At 38.7% G+C, this 21,127-nt stretch overlaps 1 protein-coding gene across 2 annotated transcripts in view; it reads left to right on the forward strand.

Moving 5' to 3' along the window:
* The window catches only part of ubxn4 (UBX domain protein 4), a 51,223-nt gene extending 31,511 nt beyond the window's left edge, over positions 1 to 19,712 (forward strand). For both annotated transcript variants that reach the window (XM_037109478.1, XM_037109479.1), the window contains exons 8-13: positions 2,136 to 2,300; positions 4,323 to 4,450; positions 6,616 to 6,718; positions 13,864 to 13,995; positions 14,770 to 14,978; positions 18,750 to 19,712. In XM_037109478.1, coding sequence (XP_036965373.1) covers positions 2,136 to 2,300; positions 4,323 to 4,450; positions 6,616 to 6,718; positions 13,864 to 13,995; positions 14,770 to 14,978; positions 18,750 to 18,888 — 876 coding nt within the window. In that variant the 3' untranslated portion in view covers positions 18,889 to 19,712. The remainder of the gene's footprint in view (positions 1 to 2,135; positions 2,301 to 4,322; positions 4,451 to 6,615; positions 6,719 to 13,863; positions 13,996 to 14,769; positions 14,979 to 18,749) is intronic.
* Positions 19,713 to 21,127: the final 1,415 nt, after the last annotated feature.

Consider the following 21,127-nt stretch of genomic DNA (forward strand, 5'->3'; position numbering starts at 1 on the left):
AATACTTGTTGTACATAAATAATTTGGATAAAACAGAGAAGGCGGCGCTGTAAGGTAATTGCTATATAACTACTACTAAACAGGAGGCGCAGAGCAAGAGCACGCTTTGCGCACGGCTTTGCGGACATTTTGTGAACGTAATCTTGAAATTTCGGGTTTGCTTCGGGCTCGGGCCTGCAAATCAAGTTAATTGGTCGGGCTCGGGCTGGGTCGGGCTTTAATGCCTGCGGGCCTGGGTCGGGTCGGGCTGGATTTTTTAGGCCCGATCTTACCTCTAGGCTATTGCTGTGCTAACAGTTTAACCTCCAGGTTTTCATTTTTCAACAGCTGAAAAAGATCACACCGTGGTCAAAGTTTTTTTTTTTTTTTTTTTTTTTTTTAGTTGATTTTTACGCGAGAAACCGATCATGTAGAAACTGCTTTCATCAACAGCCAGTGAACTGTACATTGATTTTATATATATAATTAATAACTATACTCACGTGAAGTGGACCTCCTGCTACTGTCTCCCTTCTCCCTGCTGTATGACTTTAATGAACCTGAACAGTCAGACCAGAATCTTCAGTCAGTCGTGATCAACAGCTAGTCAACTGTACATTGATTTTGTATATATATAAAATCAATGTACAGTTGACTAGCTGTTGGGGATGTCCACTTCACATGAGTATTTATTCATCATATATAAACAAAAGCCCTCAATTGGCTTAAGGACAGGAATGTGGTCCTTGGCTGCTGGACGCTCTGCCCCCACTGTTTCATAATCATCAGTCCTATGAACAACTCTGTTAAATATGGGAAAATACACTGATATTTAACTGAGGAGTCCCTCTGTTTGTAATAGTGATGTGCAGATCTAAGGCCATGGATCAGAAGTGACGAGTAATAAAGAAACATCGTTTTTATTAAAAACGTGTTGGATGCAGCTGGGTGAACTAGCATCCTCAATGCAAGAAAAACATTGATCATCTTATCACGACGAAATGTTCTGCTGGTAAACCCTGGCTGCTGGCATTCATGTGAATGCCACTTGACACACACCACCAATCTAAACACTGTTGTGGACGAAGTACACCCCCCCATCACAACAACTCTACCTGATGGCAGTGGCCCCCCAGCAGGACAATGTTCCCTGACACACTGCTCAGGAAGAGCTTGAGGAACGCAATAAAGGGCTCAAGGTGTTGACTAGGCCTCCAAATTCACCAGATCCCAATCTGATCGAGCATCTGTAAGACGTGCTGGAACAGGTCTGATCCATGGGGGCCCCACCCCCAACATAAAGGACCCAGAGGATCCACTATAAAAGACACCACAGGACTTCCTCAGAGGTCTTAAGCCCATGTAGCTGTATTGGCTGCCCAAGGGGAACCTTCACAATAGTAGTAAGGTGGTGATAGTGTTATGCCTGATTGGTGTATTAATGACATTACCTGTGCCAACCCTCAATTAGCAGAAACAGCAAGTGTATCTCTCCGTTAACATGCCCATCTATGCACAAGGAATAGATGCCTAGCATTGTGCATGACCAAATCTCATTCAAAGATCAACGTTGCCAGGGGTTCATAGGTTGGTACAAGTAAATTTGCTATTATACAATGTGGGCAATGGGCACAAAAATTACTGAAATTAATTGCATTGTCCTGAGACTAGCAGTGACACTTGTCTGCCGTGTGTCACTTTGCACCAGGCATAAGGTCAATCCCCAAGCATCAACAAACATTGAAAAAATAACAAAAATGATACAGAACTGATTGACTTGTCTTAAATGCCAGGAGAGAGACCTAACAAACGAATAAAGAAAATAATGAAAATGAAAAACTCCAAAACTCAGACTGCCACAATATGCCACCTTGTTTGAGTTTGTGGCCACTCTACCAATGGTTGTAACGAAGGAGTCTCCAGTAACTATACACATAGCACCTTATGCAATATAAATAATGTAAATAGTGTTTGTAAAAGTGTTCTCACTGTCTGAAGGGAGAGACCAAAGTTCAAATTACAGTTGTATTCTTGAAAACGAAAATAAATAATGTGTTGTTTATACAAAGCTGCTCAAATAATGCTCAAATAATGATTGGAGCATATATTTCATGTGGATTTCTCGACCCCTGACCTACCTCTGTCTTACAATTCAGAATGAGATCAAGAGGGAAATCGAACGGCGGAAGATGGGGAAGGACATGCAGGACTTAAAGAGGAAACAGGAAGAGGAAAAGACCAAGAGACTACGGGAGGAAAGGAACCGAGAGAAGGCAGAAGAGAAGGCTGCTAGGGAACGAGTCAAACAGCAAATTGCCTTGGTGAGCTCATCTTTCTCCTAATCATTCTCTTGATTTCATTGGCTATCTTTGTCATGGATTTTCAACATCTCTGAACATAACATTAGCATTTTTGCAGTACATTAGCAGTGTTAGCAACACTGACATTAGCATTTAACGTAATTCGAGAGGGTTAGGGTTAGGTAAGGGTTAGGTTTAGGGTTAGTCTCAGTGGCTCAGTTTGCATTGTGCGTAATGTAGGAACCAGGTTTAAGTCCACTGGTCTAGCATTGCAGTTCTAAACACTGGTGGACTCATTCTGGACAGATAAAGATATATGATCAAAACCAATATGGCAGAACCAGGGATATCACCTATTTTATTCCATGCATTCATCTTCCTTTTCAAAACCTACTCAGCCTTAACTAATATTTTCCTGGATAATACAGCTGCATTAAAGAAAAAAGTACTTGCATTCCTTAATAGTTATTTCATTTTTTATTTTTTTATTTTGTTGAAACAAAGTATATTCTTTCATATGGCTCTTCCTTATTCTGCATATGCTATTCCAACATTGGCTGACCACCTGTGTTAGCAGGTGAGTCTGTGACGCCGTGCTGTGACAGCAGAGTACAGCCAGCTGAAGTGTGTGGGAGACGCAGCACATGCTTGTGTGTGTGTGTGTGTGTGTGTGTGTGTGTGTGTATGTATATGTATTTATGCATATGTATATGTATATATGTATATGTGTATCTATATATGTATATATGTGTATATAAATATACGTATGTATGTATGCAGATAATTCTTAAAACTAGTTCATAAGTCTAACCCCTTTAAGACAATAATATGTCTTGAAATTGAAAAAAAAAACAGGCCAAAATGTAGTAAATTTGGCTTATTACAAGCCAAGAAACAACATTATTTAAGAAATGTAAATTTCAAATAAGTGATCTGCTTTCTTAATTCAACTACTTTCAAGATTTTCTTACTTAATTTAAGAATCTACACCTTAATTAGGGTTTTCAGTTAGTAAAATTTTTCAGTGTGACTTAAAACAACACATTGTCTTTCTTGTTGCGGCTGACTTTAAGAATTTATGCTTGAACTCCAAGAAAAATTATTATCAAAAAAGCTTGGAATGAGACACAACTTCTAAGACAATCATACAAAAAACAAGCAACTTTGTCTTAAATGAAAGTACCAGCATTGTTGTTTTGCTTTATTTATTGATATAAAATGCATGTTTGTGCTATTACAAATAGGTACTGTATAACATTGCCACCGCTAAGGGGTAATACAGTGTAATAAAAGTAGAACATTCTGGCAGTCAGTGTCAAAGAACAAAAACAGTTTCCAGCTGCATGCATTAATATAAAAATCAAAGACATTCATGCTGCTGGTTTGCCCAGTTGCCAAGAAAAACAAGAACACAACACATCTTGATAAAACAAGAGACCAGAAGAAAAAAAAAACAAGATGGACCCAGAGAGGAAGGCTCACCCAATGAATGACTTCCACTCAGCCTGGGCTTTTTTATATGAATGTGATGTAATTTCTCTTTTCCATCTCAGTCATCTAATTGAGGAAACCACCCCCTCTCTTCTTTTTTTCTCATTCTCTGTCGTCTTCTCCTTTCTTTTTATGTTTGAATTGCTTCTTTGTTTTCTTTTGTGTGATTATGTAATTCATTTACCACAAAAAGTATGGCCCATTTTTTTTCTCTTGAGCCATTGTGTGTCTCTGATGACAGTATCATTGTCTCATTTAATTGGTGTTCTCAGTGCTTCACAATGTTTTTTTTTCTGTCTTTGGCCATATTCTCTGATAAAAATATTAAACCAAAAATGAGTGATGTATCAAAAATCTGGTTTGGTGCCAGTTCTATAATAAAGAAAAATTGGACTGATAAATTGCTGAACATAAAAAATGCCTAGGATTTTAAGGTCTTCTTTAAATGCCTGAATAAGGTAATAGAGGTAATCACATGAGATTACCACTTATATTTATTTATACTTTATATCATATCTATCCTGTTGCACCTTTTTCCCTTCTGTCATGCAGGACCGAGCCGACAGAGCAGCGCGCTATGCCAAAACCCAGGAGGAGGAAAATGCTGCCAAAATGACACTACTGCAAGCCAAACAGGCAGAGCAAGAGGTCAAGAAGGAGGCATTACTCAGGGAGAGAAGGTAAAAGAGAGAACAAGGAGGGCTATAATATACACAGTGTATTTTTCAGCTGCCACCCCTTGCTGGAGAAAATGTGCAATGCTAATGAAAAAAAAAACCTCTATATAGCTATGCCCTTTTCTTCATTTTGCCATTTGACACATGGCTTTCCCACTGGTCCAAGGCGAGTTTGTGGATGGCTGAACAAACATCGTGAGGCACTTTGGTTAGGAGCAGGTCCTAACTACATTTGCAGGATATATTGATCAGCATCAACATCAGGATGCCCACATGCTCAATAGTCACATCAAAGGACATAGAATGTTGGCAACTGAGCTCAAACGGCTCCTGCTGCAGGTTTTCTTTTTTGCTGCTTGATACGAAAGGTAAAGTTTCAATACACAGGTTGTTGCTAGTGAGTGGAATGCAGCCACTGCATGCATAGTGTATCCCAGAGGTGTAAGTGTTTTTTGTCAGTGGATGAGAGATGTTTCCTCAACATCAGCCTGTAAGCTCTGTCTCCCAAGTCGGTGTCAGGAAAATGAATACTCTGTTGGATGTGAATCGCTTGAACTTCAGGAGTTGCCCAGAGGGGTAAAGCCTAGAGCAGAATTTAGAGTTGTCTTTTGTTGTTGGGAACTGGATTTGAACTGAACTGAACCAAACCAAACCAAGTTCAGTTCACTTGGGTCGTGGGGCAAATAGACCCACTATTTACTAAGTGGACTAAACTGTTGGAGGATTCTTCCACATGTTCATGCACTTGGGCACACATACACACACACTCTCACACACGAACGACAGGGCCAATTCATTGCTATTTCATAACATTTTATTTTTCCTTTCTATTTTAAATGTACATTTACATTGGCAACCAGAGATTTCAGAAAAGAAAAGTTGTAGATATGTTTCTACACACCTGTGTTTACAACAGTATATCACAAAAACAAAAGTGCTTAACCCTCAGGGGTTAACGGAAGCCAGTTCTCAGGAATGTCTTGCAAGCAGGAAGGATGAAAAAAACAAAAAAACACTTGGCACCCCCTTTCCTATTGGTGGAAAAATGCACCACATGAACCAATCAGAACATAAAGAAACACACGGCATTTGGTTGCTGAGGAAGAGGGGAAAGTTGTGGGTGTTAGGACAGTGAAAGAGAGACAGTGATAGTGGATTTTGAGAGATTTGTGACATCCAGCATGTTTGGAATGTATAGTTTAGTGTGTGGGGTAGTGTGTTTAGTGTGTAGTGTAGTCGTTTTTTAGTTTTGTGTGTCAAAACAATGAGGCGACTTCTGAATTTGGAGCGGGCAGTGCAGCTCTTTTTTGAGCTGGATGGAGCTGAGGGAGACGCGGAGCCAGAGTCTGAGCCACAGTGCGAGATTTGACGATGAAGTGGATGATCCATCTTTTGTTTTGGATGAGGAGAGAGAGGAAGAGGTGCCTCCGACATGCAAGCTGAGTGCTACTCGAAGGTCTGCACAGAGGAAGGGACGGTGTGGCAGATCTCCGCTAGCTCGGGCAGCAGAGACACACCTCAGTTCAGAGCCCTGGAAGACAGAGCAGGATGCTGACACTGCCCCAGCAGTAAGCAGGCATGACATGGCAGTACATGAAGGACAAGCCAACTAAATGGGGGATGAAACTTTTTGTAATGGCTGAGGCAAGTAGTGGCTACACCATCAGATTCCAGTGTTTCCCATAGACTGCACATACAAGTCAGTTTCCGCTTTTCATTATGGTGTATTGCGTGTAACGATTTTATCTTAAGATCCAATTAATGAAATGTGAAAAAAACTGTGGGTCAGAATACTCTCTGAATGCACTGTATATTGTATATTTAAGTCAATAAAGGTGAGCACACTAATCAGTAATTGCTGAATTTCGTTCAGTTTTAGGATGTGAACTTTTCCACCTCAAGTAACACCAAACATCTGCTGTAAAGCATGTATTTTCCACACAGTTTTTGGATCAGGTGGTCTGAATGTAATTTAGATTGTTATAAAAACTAATCATTATTGATAAAGGCTTATTCCAGCTAGCATAACAAGTATATGTTACTTATTCAGAGTAAAAAAAAAAAATCATAAGATGGATAGTTCTCTGTCCATAAACCTGCTTATGTGAAATGTGTAAATTAACTGTGTGTGTATGTGTGTGTGTGTGCGTGTGTGCGTGCGTGTTCAGTACCAAAGCAAGGATACAGTTCCGCCTCCCTGACGGCTCATCCTTCACCAACCAGTTCCACGCACAGAGCAAACTGCAAGAGGCTCGGCACTTTGCTGTTCAGGTTTGTTTGACAACTATATTCCATATAGTCATCGTAGTGTTTGATTTTTTTTTAATGATAACCTCAATTCCTCTAACACTACACAATCTTAGAGGTGAACACGAGGATACTGAAATACATCAGCTTCATTACTGTCATTGGTGTCACGTTCTCATACGACATGCACTGACTGACTACACTCTGTATAGTGGCTCTCGCGGGCCAGCGACGAGATGCATTAGCAGCTAGTATGCTAAATTCAACAAGTGCTCCTAGATTTTTAGACTCATAAATTCAAATACAAACAATTATCTTAAATGCCGAAACACCACACCTGGTCTCACATAGCCCTAGCAATCTATGTGAAGGCCAGTTGGGTCAAGAATCCACAAGTGGCCCTGATGACTCTGAAACGCAGAGCTCACACCTGTTCTTCGTGACTCTGTAAGGACACTCTCGTGAAGTTTAAAAGCCTACAACTCCCCTCCAGTGAGTTAGAACTGCCTCTTGGATGAGAGGTGAAACGTCTTTAAGAAACTGATCCAGTTGCCTAGGCAAAATCACTTAGAGCTATATAGCTTTAAGCTTTGTTGCTTGTTTGTAGTCACATTTCTGATTTTGTTGTGCTGTTGAGCCCAGCTCTGGACAGAGTGTTTTAATTTGAAAATGGATGGGTTCAATATGCTGTTTCACTGTCTGACTTCCTGTTTTGTTTGATCTTGATGGTGCAGATCGACTTAACTTTAGGCAGCTCAGGGCTTGTTGACCCCAGGCAGATCAGAGACCCGCTTCTGGGACACTGCTGAGACCTGCCATAGTGCAGCTGGTGTGAGCACACACAATGGCCATGACCAGCTCCCGCAACCATTTCATGGCTGTAGGGCTGGGCGATATGGCCTAAAAATTGAATCTCACACCAAGTTCGATTTATGATTTTAATGGATGTTTTTTTCCTCAAAAACAATCTACAAATTACAAAGAATGTTAAAAGCATTGCTTTTAGTTTAATGCTTTTATTGTAAACACAATTGCCCTGCCATTTTAAACAGTGCACCTTCAAACTCACTTGAAAAAAATGAGTCAATTTTTGATAAAATGCTTTTGTAAACATAGATTGTACATGTCAGATTGCAGGTTTTTATAAAAAAAGATCAGTTTCCACATTGGGGCTGATAAAGTGTGAACATAACTTTCATTAATACTTTTTTGCAACAGGTACCTTTTGTTCACAGTTCAAAAGTATTTTGTATCCCGAAAGACATGTAAACTAAATTAAACATCTGCATGCATTGCATAGTAAACCGGACATGTTGGTAGCTGTACAGGACATGAGGCGTGTGCTTGCTGTCTTTTTAACACGTTTGGCCAGGAACACGAGCCTGTCTCCGCCCTCTGGCTTGAGACATGCCTCGTTGTGGCTTTGTAGCACAAACCTGGGGTCGAAAGTTTTCAGCATGTGGATGAACCTCTGGCTTCTCCACTGTATATACGGGCACGACATCTTAACGGCACCCCAATTTTCTCTATTTTCAATTATTTTTTAATTTGTGAAGTAAAGTCTGTCTCCCTGGGTTAGAAAGAGATTGGTAGTTATCTTGCTAGTCTGGCCTCAGGCAGGCCTTCATATCTAGCTTTAACTGAAGGTTTGGGGAATGAAAGCGCTGCTCCTGGGTTTGATCTGTCCCTTGGTCCTCTAAGCAGTAAATTATTAAGTTAACTGATCCACATAGAATAGGTAACAGCAACATGCACAGCTATGTATGCTCAAAACTGATACAGGTTTTCTACAGGAAACACACATTAAGAATACAGCAGCGAAGGTACTTCGTCCTTCATGGGCATCTCAGCTTTCTCAGTCAGACTTCAGCACAAAATCAAGAGGTGTTGACAGGTGTTGCATCGCGGTAAGGAAAAATATACCTTTTATCCACTCCCAGGCTATTTCTGACCAGAGGGGCAGATATTTAATAGTTTGTGGAACATTAAACTCTATACCTTAACTTTAGTGACTGTGTATGGACCTAATTATGATGATCTCACCTTTTTTCAGAATCTTTTCAGCATTATGCCTATCTATCTAACTCAAACATTATGCTAGGTGGAGATTTCAGTTACGCTTTAGAGTCCGTTTTAGACAGACAGCGCCCCCAAATAAGCTCATTTAAGAATAGCAGAACACTCAATAATCTCATCCAGTCTTATAATGTACTGAATATGTGGAGGCTCCTTTATCCCACAGCAAGAGATTTTTCATGTTTCTCTGACTTTAACAATTCTTAATTAAGAATTGATTACTTCATATTGGACTCAAGTTGAGAAAAAAAGCTGATTGCACTTATCATAATATACTTAAATCAGATCATGTGCCTGTCACTTTAAGTCTTAATTTGAAAAGAGTGAATACTGCTGGCACTTAAATAATGCCTTGTTGAAGGATTAGGAATTTTGCTCATATCTCTCTTATAGAATAGATCTATACCTAAATACCAACGATACAGGCGATGTCGATCACTCCACTTTATGGAAGGCCATGAAGGCTGTTGTTAGAGGCCACATAATATCTTATGAGGCAACAGATAAGAAAAAAATCAAAGAAAAGGTTGAATGAAATAGATAGTCAGTAAACTAATCCAGAGGCCTCTTACAGAACAGAGCATTAACCAGAATCACTGAATAAGATTGCTGCTTTACGGTACGAGTATAATTCAGTTATGTCCAAAACTGTTTCGACGCTGCTAGTCCAAGTCAGTCAGAGGTACTTTGAGCTCAGTGAAAAACCCCACAAGCTGCTAGCTCGTCAGCTAAGACAATCGCAGGCCTCTAGAGCTATACATTGCATTAAATCTAAAGATGGTGCTTGAGGCCCCCTTTAAAATTTTGAAATGTTTTTGAAATGTTTGAAATGAATTTTACACGAGTGTCTACCAATCTCAGGGCGAACCAGATCTTGAAACTACAGATATGTCTTTTGAAAACCTAAATCTACTTAAATTGTCAAAGGATTCAATTAATGCTCTCCTTCTCCCCCTCCCTCAATGACAAGGCAGCAGGTCCAGATGGCTTCAGTGTAGAATTGTATAGTGTATTTGGTTCTACAATATCACAAATTTCTATGCATGCTGAAGCATTCTAGGATTACCTCAAGTCTGCCAGCCACACTGTATAAAGCCAGTATTTCTTTGATTCCTAAACCTGGCCATGACCCCAAAGTGGTTTCAACACATCATCCCATTTCACTTTTGCCCATTGAAATAAAAATGATATGGTAAAGTTCTGGCCAATAGGTCAAAAGAATGCATGGGTCTTATCATGCATTCGGACCAAACCAGCTTTATGCCAGGTAGAAAAATGTAATACAATTTGCGACATCTTTTCAATATTTTGTACACAAAATAGAAGAAGAGGCTGCTGTCATTTCCTTAGACGCACAACACACAGATGCATTCGATCAAATGGAATGGCCTTATATGATGTTTGCACTTAGGATAATTTTGATTTTGACCTTCATGAAATGGATTGAGATCTTCCGGTCGCAACACCGTTAAGATGGCCGCATAGCGAGAGAGCTCCCGGTTGAAATAGAGAAATTAGAGACCAAGTAAATCATTCTGCTAAAAGCGTAGAGAAAGGGGAGAAGAGCCACATCACCACTTTGAGCAGTACATGCTGTCCGAAGACGGGTGGGTGAGAAAGAAGGAGCACAGCAGCAATTAGCAGCTAACAGGTTTAAGCTAGCAAACAACGTGGTGCAGTGCGTCGATATGGCTGACATTGAACTGATTCTGCGCAAACTAAGAGGGATTTGCCAAGAAAATAAAGAACAATTAGAGATGATAAAAGAAGAAATTGTCATGGTTAATACCAGACTGGAGGAGGCGGAACATCTAATTGAGATAGCAGAAGAGAGGATCCTAAACATGGAAGAAGTCACAGCTGCCGGCGGATGCACTGCTGCGCTCCATCATATTTAAGTTTTTAAGTTTTAAAAAAAAAAGAGACATTACTCAGCAAGGCATGGCAGAGGAAGGGGTTTACCTGGCAAGAAAACTACATAAACCTGGACCACGACTATTCAGCTCTAATACTCCAAAAACGAAGAGGCTATACAGATATCCACAAAGTGCTGAAGGAAAATAAAGTTCAGTTCCAGTTCAGTTCTTCCCTGCCAGGCTGCGCGTGAGACACAACGACAGAACCAAAATCTATGATACTATAGAGGAGGCATCAGAGGACCTGCTGAGAAGAGGCTACACCGGGACAACCATCAGACCTCCAGAGACGCTCATGGAGCAGGTGTAGACGAGCAGTGAGGGGCACAGCCGGGCAGGATTCAAGTTACAAGAAGAAGCTCCGAGCCTTCAGGAGACCATCACCGGCCACCTCCGTGAGCTAAAGGACTTAACCCACATCTTGAGGACGGCAGAGTTAATTGTGAAATCTCTTGTAATGTTCTAAGACTGTAAATAGTGGTGGAGATCCACTATTGAAAAGGCTGGTTCGTTTGGGGCCAGTTTCACTTTTGATTTTTTTTTCCTTTTTGTCTTCCACCATGCGAGTGTTGCAGGTAACGGCCTCTCCCTCCAGTCTGAGGAGGGAGACTTTTCCCTTCGAGCCACCTTGGGAGGCTCAACAGGGTCAGACCAACAGACAATTTCATAGGGAGTCATTTGGCCAAATTGTGTTCAGTTTGATGTTTATTGATATGTTAGTTGTTCACTCCCTGTCGGTTCTCACGGGGAGGGGGAAGCACACCAGGTTTTTGAGTGAGATGGAGGGGGGAATCACATAGATGCAAAACAGGTCTTTAAAAATAGCGTCATTTAATATAAATGGAATACTCAATCCAGTTAAGAGGGGGAAATCCTATCAAAATTAAAGAAAGATAAAATCCAAGTAGCTTTCCTACAGGAGTCCCACCTCAACGACTCTGAACACGCTAAATTGAGTAAATCTGGATTTAATGATGTGGCGGAGCTTTTAACATGCAATTGAATCCGAAAATTGACTCATCAAATAGGAAATCAGACGCAAAAAAAACATTAGTAGAAGATTAAATACTTGGTTGCGTGAAGCTGGGATTGTGGACGCGTGGAGAGGGATAAACCTAACGAGCTGAGACTCACATTACTCGTCCGCTCACAATGTCTACTTGTGCATCAATTACTTTTTTATGCTTAAAGGAGATAGGGTGGATAACTGTGAAATAGGACCCAGTACTATTTCAGATCATGGTCCCATCTATATGTTAGTCCATCTGAATAATAAGAATTGGTCTACTCTCTGGAGACTGAACTCAAACATCCTGAACAATCCAGTTATTAAAGACAAACTGAAAAATGAAATTAAATTGTATTTGGAAAATAACGATGATGAAGTGACCCCACCCATTCTCGGGGATGTATTAAAAGCGGTGATTAGGGGCAAAATAATAGCCATTACCTCATATGATAAGAAAATTAGTGAAAAGGACTTGAAGAGAATACAGTAACAACATGCAAAGATGACAATAAATGTAAGATTACAAACTTAAAAAAAGAAATAGATGAATTAATACTCAGGAAATTAAAAAAAAAACCTCCTTTTTACAAAGCAACAATACTATGAGATGGGTGGAAAATCACTGGAACTTCTATCATATAGGTTAAGAAAACAACAAGCTGATAGAACTACACATAAAATAAGAAACTCTGCAACAAACAAAACAGAAACTAGTCCGGAGAAAATTCAGTGCTTCCCAAAATACTATATTCCCAACCACAGACAAGCAACGACAACCAGATCGATGCCGTTCTGGCCCAGATAAATCTTCCAAAGATCACAGTTGAACAAAACGGAAAATTAATATCTTAAATAACAAAAGAGGAAATTCAATCAGCACTCAGGAGAAAGAAAAGGGATAAGTCCATCGAGCGTGCACTTAACAGGCTTAACAGGCTATTTTAAGGCTCATGGCTCATGACTGGTTGTAACATGGACATGTACATTATGAACAGAAAAACCAAAATGCTGGAATATGTTTCTGTCTGCAAAATTAAAATTTCCGTCTCTGAAATATTTTCAGGGTGTAGATTACTGTGTCATTTCTAAGGTGCGTTTCTGTGTATATTCTTTTTTTTTACTCTCTCCATTTGTCCCTTTTCAGCTTATGTGTGTATCTATTCTTTACATGTGTATATTTATATGTACATATGTATGTTTATATATGTATAGAGAGATTTTCTGTACTGCCAAAAACTGCTTTGCTTTGTATTTAGTTTTAATATGACTGTTATTGGTATCACCTCATATGTGCTATGTCTGTTTTGTTTTTATTTCTGTGTCCTTGTTAAACTTTAAATAAGTAATAAACACACATTTAAAAAAACACTCTTCCCAGTCGTTCACACAGAAACTTCACTCAAACTTATTTACAAAGATTATTACTTTGTAATATCAATTCAACTTTTTCATATCATTCACAATTTTAAAGAGAAGAGCCTATTGTTTACTGTGCCAACATAATGTCAACAGTAACTAACCGTTAACTAGACACATGGTTGTGCTGGTCACAACCATGAGGCTCTGGAAGCAATCAGACCAACACTCTTAGCTCTGCTGCTTAGCTACTTAAGTAGATACATTTTTGACAGTAAACACTAAGAAATTTGACACATGATAATGTGAGGTGAGTCTCAGCTAAAATCTCTATAAATTCCAGGTCATGGTAAGTCTTTGCCCTTTGCAGTTGGACTATTTGCATTACTGTTCTCTAGTTCTTTTTTTTGGAGAACATTGTTTTCTCGTGTGTTGAATACATGGTATGATTTTTGTACATTCCCCCATCCCCCTACAGTATCAATGGTGCTATTTAGATTTAATCATTTAATTCAAGTAAGGAAAACAACTGCCTTTTATTATCATTCAGTGTCAGGATATTGAGGGATATGTTAAAGTTCCATCTGTTGGATGGTTTGCAAGAATGGTTAATGTTCCAGGTGAGCCCTCTTCATAAACCAAGTTGATCAATCACAAAGATATCACTTAGCCTTTTGTGATGCTGGCTCATGGTATTGTAAAGTATCAGGAGTCTCTGGACACTCAAGTCTTTGGATAATGTGTACTTCCTAGCACTGAAAATCCCTTAATGCAGAATTACTGTGAAAGGTTTTGTGCTGGCTCTTTCACAGGAAGTGGGGAACCGCTATGGTAACTTTGCCCTAGCCACCATGTTCCCTCGGCGGGAATTCACCAGTGAAGACCTGCAAAAGACACTGCTGGAGCTAGAACTAGCTCCAAGCGCTTCAATCGTGCTCCTACCGGTAAGCAATAAAGAATCTATCTTCCACCTGTTATTCAATCAACTTCACACCTTAACTTAGTCGTCCCTGAATAATTCAGATTAGTCAATATTTCGTGCTGTCCAGAAGAGCTACCTAATCTTCAAGGATGTCACCGTGATATTAAACACTAAAAAACTGAATTTCCTCACACTGGTTTTTAGGGAATGATTCAATTTCAATTTCAGTTCAGTTCAATTAATCTGGGGAAATTACCTGAAATTTAGATTAGCATCAGTGTCATCTGTGTTAACAACAGACCTGGATTAAAAAAAAAGTTATTTTAGTGCAGAATAGCGGTGTTTCATTCATATATATATATATATATATATATATATATATATATATATATATATATATATATATATATATATATATATATATATATATATATATATATATATATATATATATATATATATATATATATATATTATATATATATTATATATATATATATATATAATATATATATATATTATATATATATATATAATATATATGAGTACCTTGGTGCCATATTTAAATGCGCCCAGTCCAGGCTATTTTTCCTCAGGAAGCCCAGGTTTTGTGATGTCAGTGGATCAATTCTGTTTCACCAGGGTATTTTAGCAGATGTACTGTTTTAAGATGTTGTTTGTTTTTGTATTCCTACTTGTGAACTCATAGGGTGTATTTGTTAGGCTAGCAAATGTATGTGTCATTGTCATACACATGCCTCTTATGTAAACATTATTTGGATCCTCTCCCTCAAAGCAATCGGGCAGGCCAGGTCATGCTGTAGTCCAGTCTTCTGAGGGTGGGATCTGGGCATTCCTGGGCACATTGCTCTACCCACTGCTGGCTGTATGGAGATTCCTGAGCTCCTTCCTATTTGCAAACCCACGACCTCGTGGTGAAGCATCCAGAGGTTCCTCCCTACAATCCAACTCTTACATCAACTCAGACTCCGACAAAGCAAAGAGGTAAGTTTAATCACCATTCAAGTCCAGATATGTGTCAAAGGCACATTTGCAACATTGATCCAAACATATTTGACCCAAATTCTCTTCCAAAGTTTTTGAGTTAGTAAATGCTGTGGCAGCCTTCGTATTGCACTCGCTACCACCTGTTTAGTTTTAGTTTGGTTTTCTATTTCCAGCTCTCCCCTTCTGATAACATTCACCATGGAGGAACGTTTAAACACCAGACAGACCTTTGGTCAAACTTAGTGACTGAATGGGAAGATTTACCAAGCTTCTAGTTGGAAGAGCAGCAGCTCACTGTCAAATTTGCAGGAGATGCTGGAGTTGTTCAACTGAGACAGCATAGGAATTCTAATGTGGATCATGAACATCCGGACTCACTAATTATTGGTTTGGGGGACCTCAGTATTTTAGTCATGGCTGAGGTTTGCTCTTTTATAGTCCCACCAGGGGCAAAACACAAATTATTCAGTAATGATGGTTGCATCTCGCTTTGCTGCTTTGGAACTCAATGTTCACTCTCTGCATCATATTCTTCTGACTCACAATGCACAAACAAGAATCTGCTGAACACATGGTCGTGAACAGAATTGACGTAGAGGAGATAGAACTAAATTAAGCCAATGTCTAATTATAGGCATTAAAGTTCTATGTGCAAATCTTAAGTGAATGATTTGGTGAATATGATTTTTAAGGCTAGGTTTTCCAAGGTATTTTTTGAGAAATCAAACCAAAGTCATGTTGCCAGATTGTTTGTATTGCAAAAGGTTTATAGAAACTTTTCATTATCTGGGAATAAATTGTTGATACAGTTCCACTGGTCTTGCTAGTATTGTACAGTTGCTTTGTAAGTTCATATTTAGAAAGTTCAGAATTCCACAGAACTCCTAATGAAAAACAAAACAAAACATTCTTGGAATCTATGGAGACCGTAAGTTTTAACCAGCTGTCCAAGTTAGTGAATTAACCATATTGGGTAGGCCACTGTCTTACCACCGAGCAACAATTCATAGTTACAAAGTATTATATTGTTATAATAATGTCATTTTTTTAATTAGTAAAGTTAGTTATTAGTTTCCAGATATTAAAACATTTGAAAAAATGCATTTTAGCTTGTTTGAGGGGGACTTCTGCATAATTAAATCCTGTAGTCCATGTGGGTAGACTACAGTTTTCTTCTACAGAGTGCAAAAGATGTAGAATTTGTATGATCCAACACAGAGTTTTTAATGCGCTAAACAAAAGACCAATAATAAACTTTGAAATTAGGGGCCCCCAACATCAAGCTGATTTCTCTGTCAGCAAAGTTGTGAGTTCAATCCTTGGCCTTTAATTATGCCAAAGGAAACTAGTGGACTGTGGAAGCATAGAAGCTAGAAAGGTAGTATGTGGTGATACTGTACTGCACTCATTTTATTAGTGACATTCTGGCACGAAGAATATAGGTCTTGAAATCCACTTCCCCAAATCTGATTTGATCTTGTATTTTTTTTTTTTATTGAAAATAGTTTCGAGAGTTGGAGAAATATCACCATCTAAGTATTCAAATTAAAAGACAATTAGCACTTCAGATTTATATAAATTGTCACCAAGGCTACTTAAAGGTAGGAGTGCAGCTTTTTGCCAATTTATTTTCTATTGTGAGATACTACTAAAATATGAAGAAATTAAAAATATATTGATACCTGTCTTTACTAAAACTAATCTTATACTTTCTTGTAAAAGCTGCATTTAACTCAGTTGAAGTAGTATAGTACTATACCACCTTCTGGAGATTGTATTGCTAAAAGGAATGATGAGAAAAAGATGGCCGGCTAACTGATATGAGGGCCTGCTACTAAAATAATGACGTTCTCTAGATTTTTGAATTAAGAAATCAGATTTGCTCTCATTAAAGTGTTCAGCCCTTTTGCAAACTTGGTAAGCTGGAGCTTTGTTGTGCTCCAAAGATTGCCTGCCATCTTTCCAGTTCAAGCATCATCTGCTGACGAGAGTGGTTTAAAAAAGAAGCAAACGATGCAACATCATATTTTTGAAACCCTTTTGAAACAAAAATGACTATTTAATATTCCAGAGAGAATCTCCAGAGAGTTTTTTGTTTGTTTGTTTGGTCACTGTTCATAAAAAAGTTTGTAATAATTGCATGGTGGTGGAACAGTGAAGTTAAAATAATGTCAGAAAAAAATATAGTCTGTTCTGATTTCATGTTAGGAAAAAAGTTATATTCTTTGGCTACTGGACTGCAAGATTCCCATACTTCCAACAGAGTGAGGCCTAACATGCACAGCTGCAAAGCTTTGGGTTAGGAAAACGGAAAGCTGTTTAGTTTGATTTATTTAATATCAGATTTATTATTCTGTTCATGTCTGCACCAATAATAAAATAATAATCTGATACATTAATTAAAATATTAGATAATGTTGAAAATATTTTTTATCATCATCTGCTGGCACATAAGCACTGACAAAAAAACAATTCATATACTGGATATGATGATAAAGACAACGCTACCTTCAGTATCATTGCCAGAATCAATCATATTTATATCTAGTGAATGTCATATTACAATTGAAACACCCCTAGTTTTGTCATCTGTTGAGGAAAAAGACACAACCATACTTATTCATAATCACTAATTAGTGTTACTGAAGCTGTAAACAGACTCCATAGTAATGTGCGATTCCTGAATCAGACCAATGTCAATATTTGCACAGTCTAAAGACTCCATGCAACCACAACAAAAAAACACCCCTGGTGATGAAAATGTCACGCCACAATAGGTAACAGATGAGGTGATGTTTTAAAGCTTTTTTTTTTTTTTTTTTAACCTTAAATTTAGTCTAGTTCGCTGACTTTACTGAGCGGAAGTAGTAGCAGCGACCTAATTAACCACATCATTGGCTTGAGTAAACTTGTAGAAATACATTGTATTATTATTAGCACGGCTTTCATTCATCGCAGAGCAACATAATGGTAAATTTCAGCCTTTTTTGACAGTGGATCCTTTGTATTTATGGCAAAGTTGGTTTATTAAGTATAAAGGAATTAATGGAACAAGAACAAGCAGTTGGAGGGGGAACACCTCACACCTCTTGCATACCTCCAGCTTTTCAGAATGGTAATCAACTCCCTTTTCCTTGTTAACGTTATCAGCATTGAGTTTAAATCTGAAATGTTGTCAAATGGGTGCTGTCTGTTTTTGCTTCTGATAACACATCAAATGAACAAGAAATGGACTATGTTATGAAGAGTATGCCAATCTATTACCGCCATCAAAAAGCGACATTAATGCTCAGAGCAGCACCAAACTACTGCAACATTAGAAACATGGTCCCAGCACATATTTTGAGGCATCAAACATGTGATTTCGTTGCCAGATTTGTCGGAAAAGATAAACCATGGATAACTGCTGGTTAGCGGTTATATAAAAAAATTGCGCCTCTCTTATCGGTCAACACTCTTGTTAGCCAAACCAACCCTGATATAGATTTAACTGCAATATTTTTTATTTTTTTGCTTCAGGTTCTGGCAAACCAAACCCCACTTTATGCTTATTATTTGAACAACACTGCCTCACTGAGTCATTGCTGCTTGTGCTATTGTTACTGTTATTTTGTCATGCTGCTAGTTTATGAGATTAGGACTCAGTCACATGTACTTCCAATAATCAGTGTGTTAAATTGAAAAAATGTAGATAGAATATATATGGTATAATGAATAACATCTTTGTTTTAATTGCGTACTCTGCCATTTTCCTCTGTGTCCGCTTAGAGAAACCCTCTCCAAGCACAACCTGGAAAAGCGGCCCAGTGACTTCAAGAAAGACGGTAAAATCTGCAGGCTCCGGACGCAAGACGACAGCGAGGATGACAACAACACCTGGAATGGGAACTCCACCCAGCAGATGTAGTGCAGTGACAGCAGATCTCCCTTCCTCTCGCTTACCTGGTGTGATGAGTTCAATCTGACTAGTTCAAAGTTTCTGCTCCACTTAAGGCTGATTAGTTGTTCCCTATTTCCCTTGTCCTGTGTTCCAGATCTTTGCCCCTGCACCTCACCTATATGGGTAGATAAATAATAATCAACTGAACCCTTGCAGGTTTAAGATGAACATTTTTGTTTTATGACATGATTCTTTCTTCTAACCTGGGCTCAGGTTACAGTCAGTTGAAGATCCTAATGGACTGTGAAAGGCTACACCAGCATCCTCTCATTTGTTTGTAGCTTATAGATCATTATCACATTATTAAGGTGCCCTCGGCGACGCCTGGCACCAAATTCTGTGAAAAAAGATCAAATGAAGATGTTACAACCTGTGCCTGGCTTGACTCTATGTTGTGGATTCACTGCTTTTTGGAAATGTCTAAATTTGATTTGACAGATTGCCACTGATGCATCATGATTTTTTTTGTTTCTTTCCTTCAGACGTATAAAATATTTCATTCAACAGTTTATGCTGATTGCCAGTGACTCATCCTGACACATTCTGATTGTCACCCAACAGTAAAGTTGACTTTTTTGTTTAATTTGTTTGTTTTAGATATATAAAATACTTCATAAAACAGTTTAAGGTCCTGGCACAGGACTTAATGTAATCGCTGTTCAACTTCTACCAAGTTGGTGGCCCACACGCACGCCTTGGTAGTGTATGTTTCTACTAGTGAACAGTGGGTACTGTAATGATCTTCTTCCAACAATAAAAATGAAAGCAGTCTGTTTTCAGAAAAACATTGATCCGTCTTGGTTGTTTGTTAACAAGGACTGAATCTTGCCTTACCTGACTTATGGCCAAATGATCAATCAATGATCAAGATTAGCTAGCTTTTAGAACATAGAGCTTCAATTTGGTATCTTAAATATAATTTAAGAATGAACAATATTTTACTGTAGTGGAAATTCTCCTTTGTGAGGTAGAGAATTGCTAAGTCTCAGTATAATTTTAGACTCAGCATGATGAGTCAGATCTCTTTAATACATGCTGCATGGAGAGAAGGTCCAGAGTGTTCTCTGCAGTCAAGATTCAAAGTGTTTATTGTCATATAAAGCACTTTTGATGCACTTTTACACATGTGATCGTTAAGAAAAATCAGCAACAATGATAATTTAATAGTCCTCCAAATAGGCCAGGAGCCAGGTCAACCCCTCAGGATTTTTCCTACCTTACCTCACTATTATTTCCTGTTATCCCATACATTGGGCCATCAAAAGATGACCCCCAACTCGGGGCCATTTGGTCTCAGGGGCCAAAATAACCCCCTTCTGGGAAAAGATACTAGTGAAATGATGTAATTGCATATATTAGAGGACTGCAACTGCATAAATGGTCAGAGAAGTCTAAAATTTTGTGTGTATCCTGACACACAAGGGAAACTATCAGAATAATATTCTGGGGCTTACTGCCTTTTTATTTTCAAATATCACCCTCAATTTATCCCGGAAGTCAAAAAAATGTTTGTCTGCCAGCATGTTATTATACATATCACTACCTTACATGACAAACTTTCCACATTTGTAGGCTTCAATTTAAGTCCAGGATAACCTTCATCTGTGGTCCTCAATAGGCGGCCCCCGAGCCGCATCTGGCCCGCCGGCCTCCTATTTGTGGCCCCCGAACTGTTATTCCTTCACTATGTGCTTTGGTTGGGTCAGCACGTGTATACCACGACTTGTCTCCATGCCAACGATTCACAGACAGCTTGGTCACTCACTGCTGCGAGCGCAATTTTAACGTTCACTTTCGTTTTTGGAGTAGTTCTAATGTTCACATTTTGCCAATTTTGCACGAAAATGGCATGTTCCAAGTTCACTGCTAAAAGAAAAGTGGACAGTGAAAATCGGCAATTCAAAGAAGAATGGACTGAAAAATTTGCATTCATTCTCCCTCCAGCCAGCACAAAACCCATGTGCTTAATATGCCAGGAGACTATAGCTGTGATGAAGATTTCCAATTTCAAACGACATTATGAAACGAAGCGTAGGAATTTTGAAGAGACATTTCCTCAAAATTCAGAGGTAAGAACAACAAAAGTTAATGCACTGAAATCGTCATATCAAGCTGCAAGCAGGATTCTTGTCACATCTATGACACACCAACAAAACGCAACAGAGTGCTCACTTAGAGACTTAGAAACTTTGTTTTATTAAACTAT

The sequence above is a fragment of the Acanthopagrus latus genome, chromosome 9 (assembly GCF_904848185.1).
Source record: "Acanthopagrus latus isolate v.2019 chromosome 9, fAcaLat1.1, whole genome shotgun sequence".
NCBI lineage: Eukaryota > Metazoa > Chordata > Actinopteri > Spariformes > Sparidae > Acanthopagrus > Acanthopagrus latus.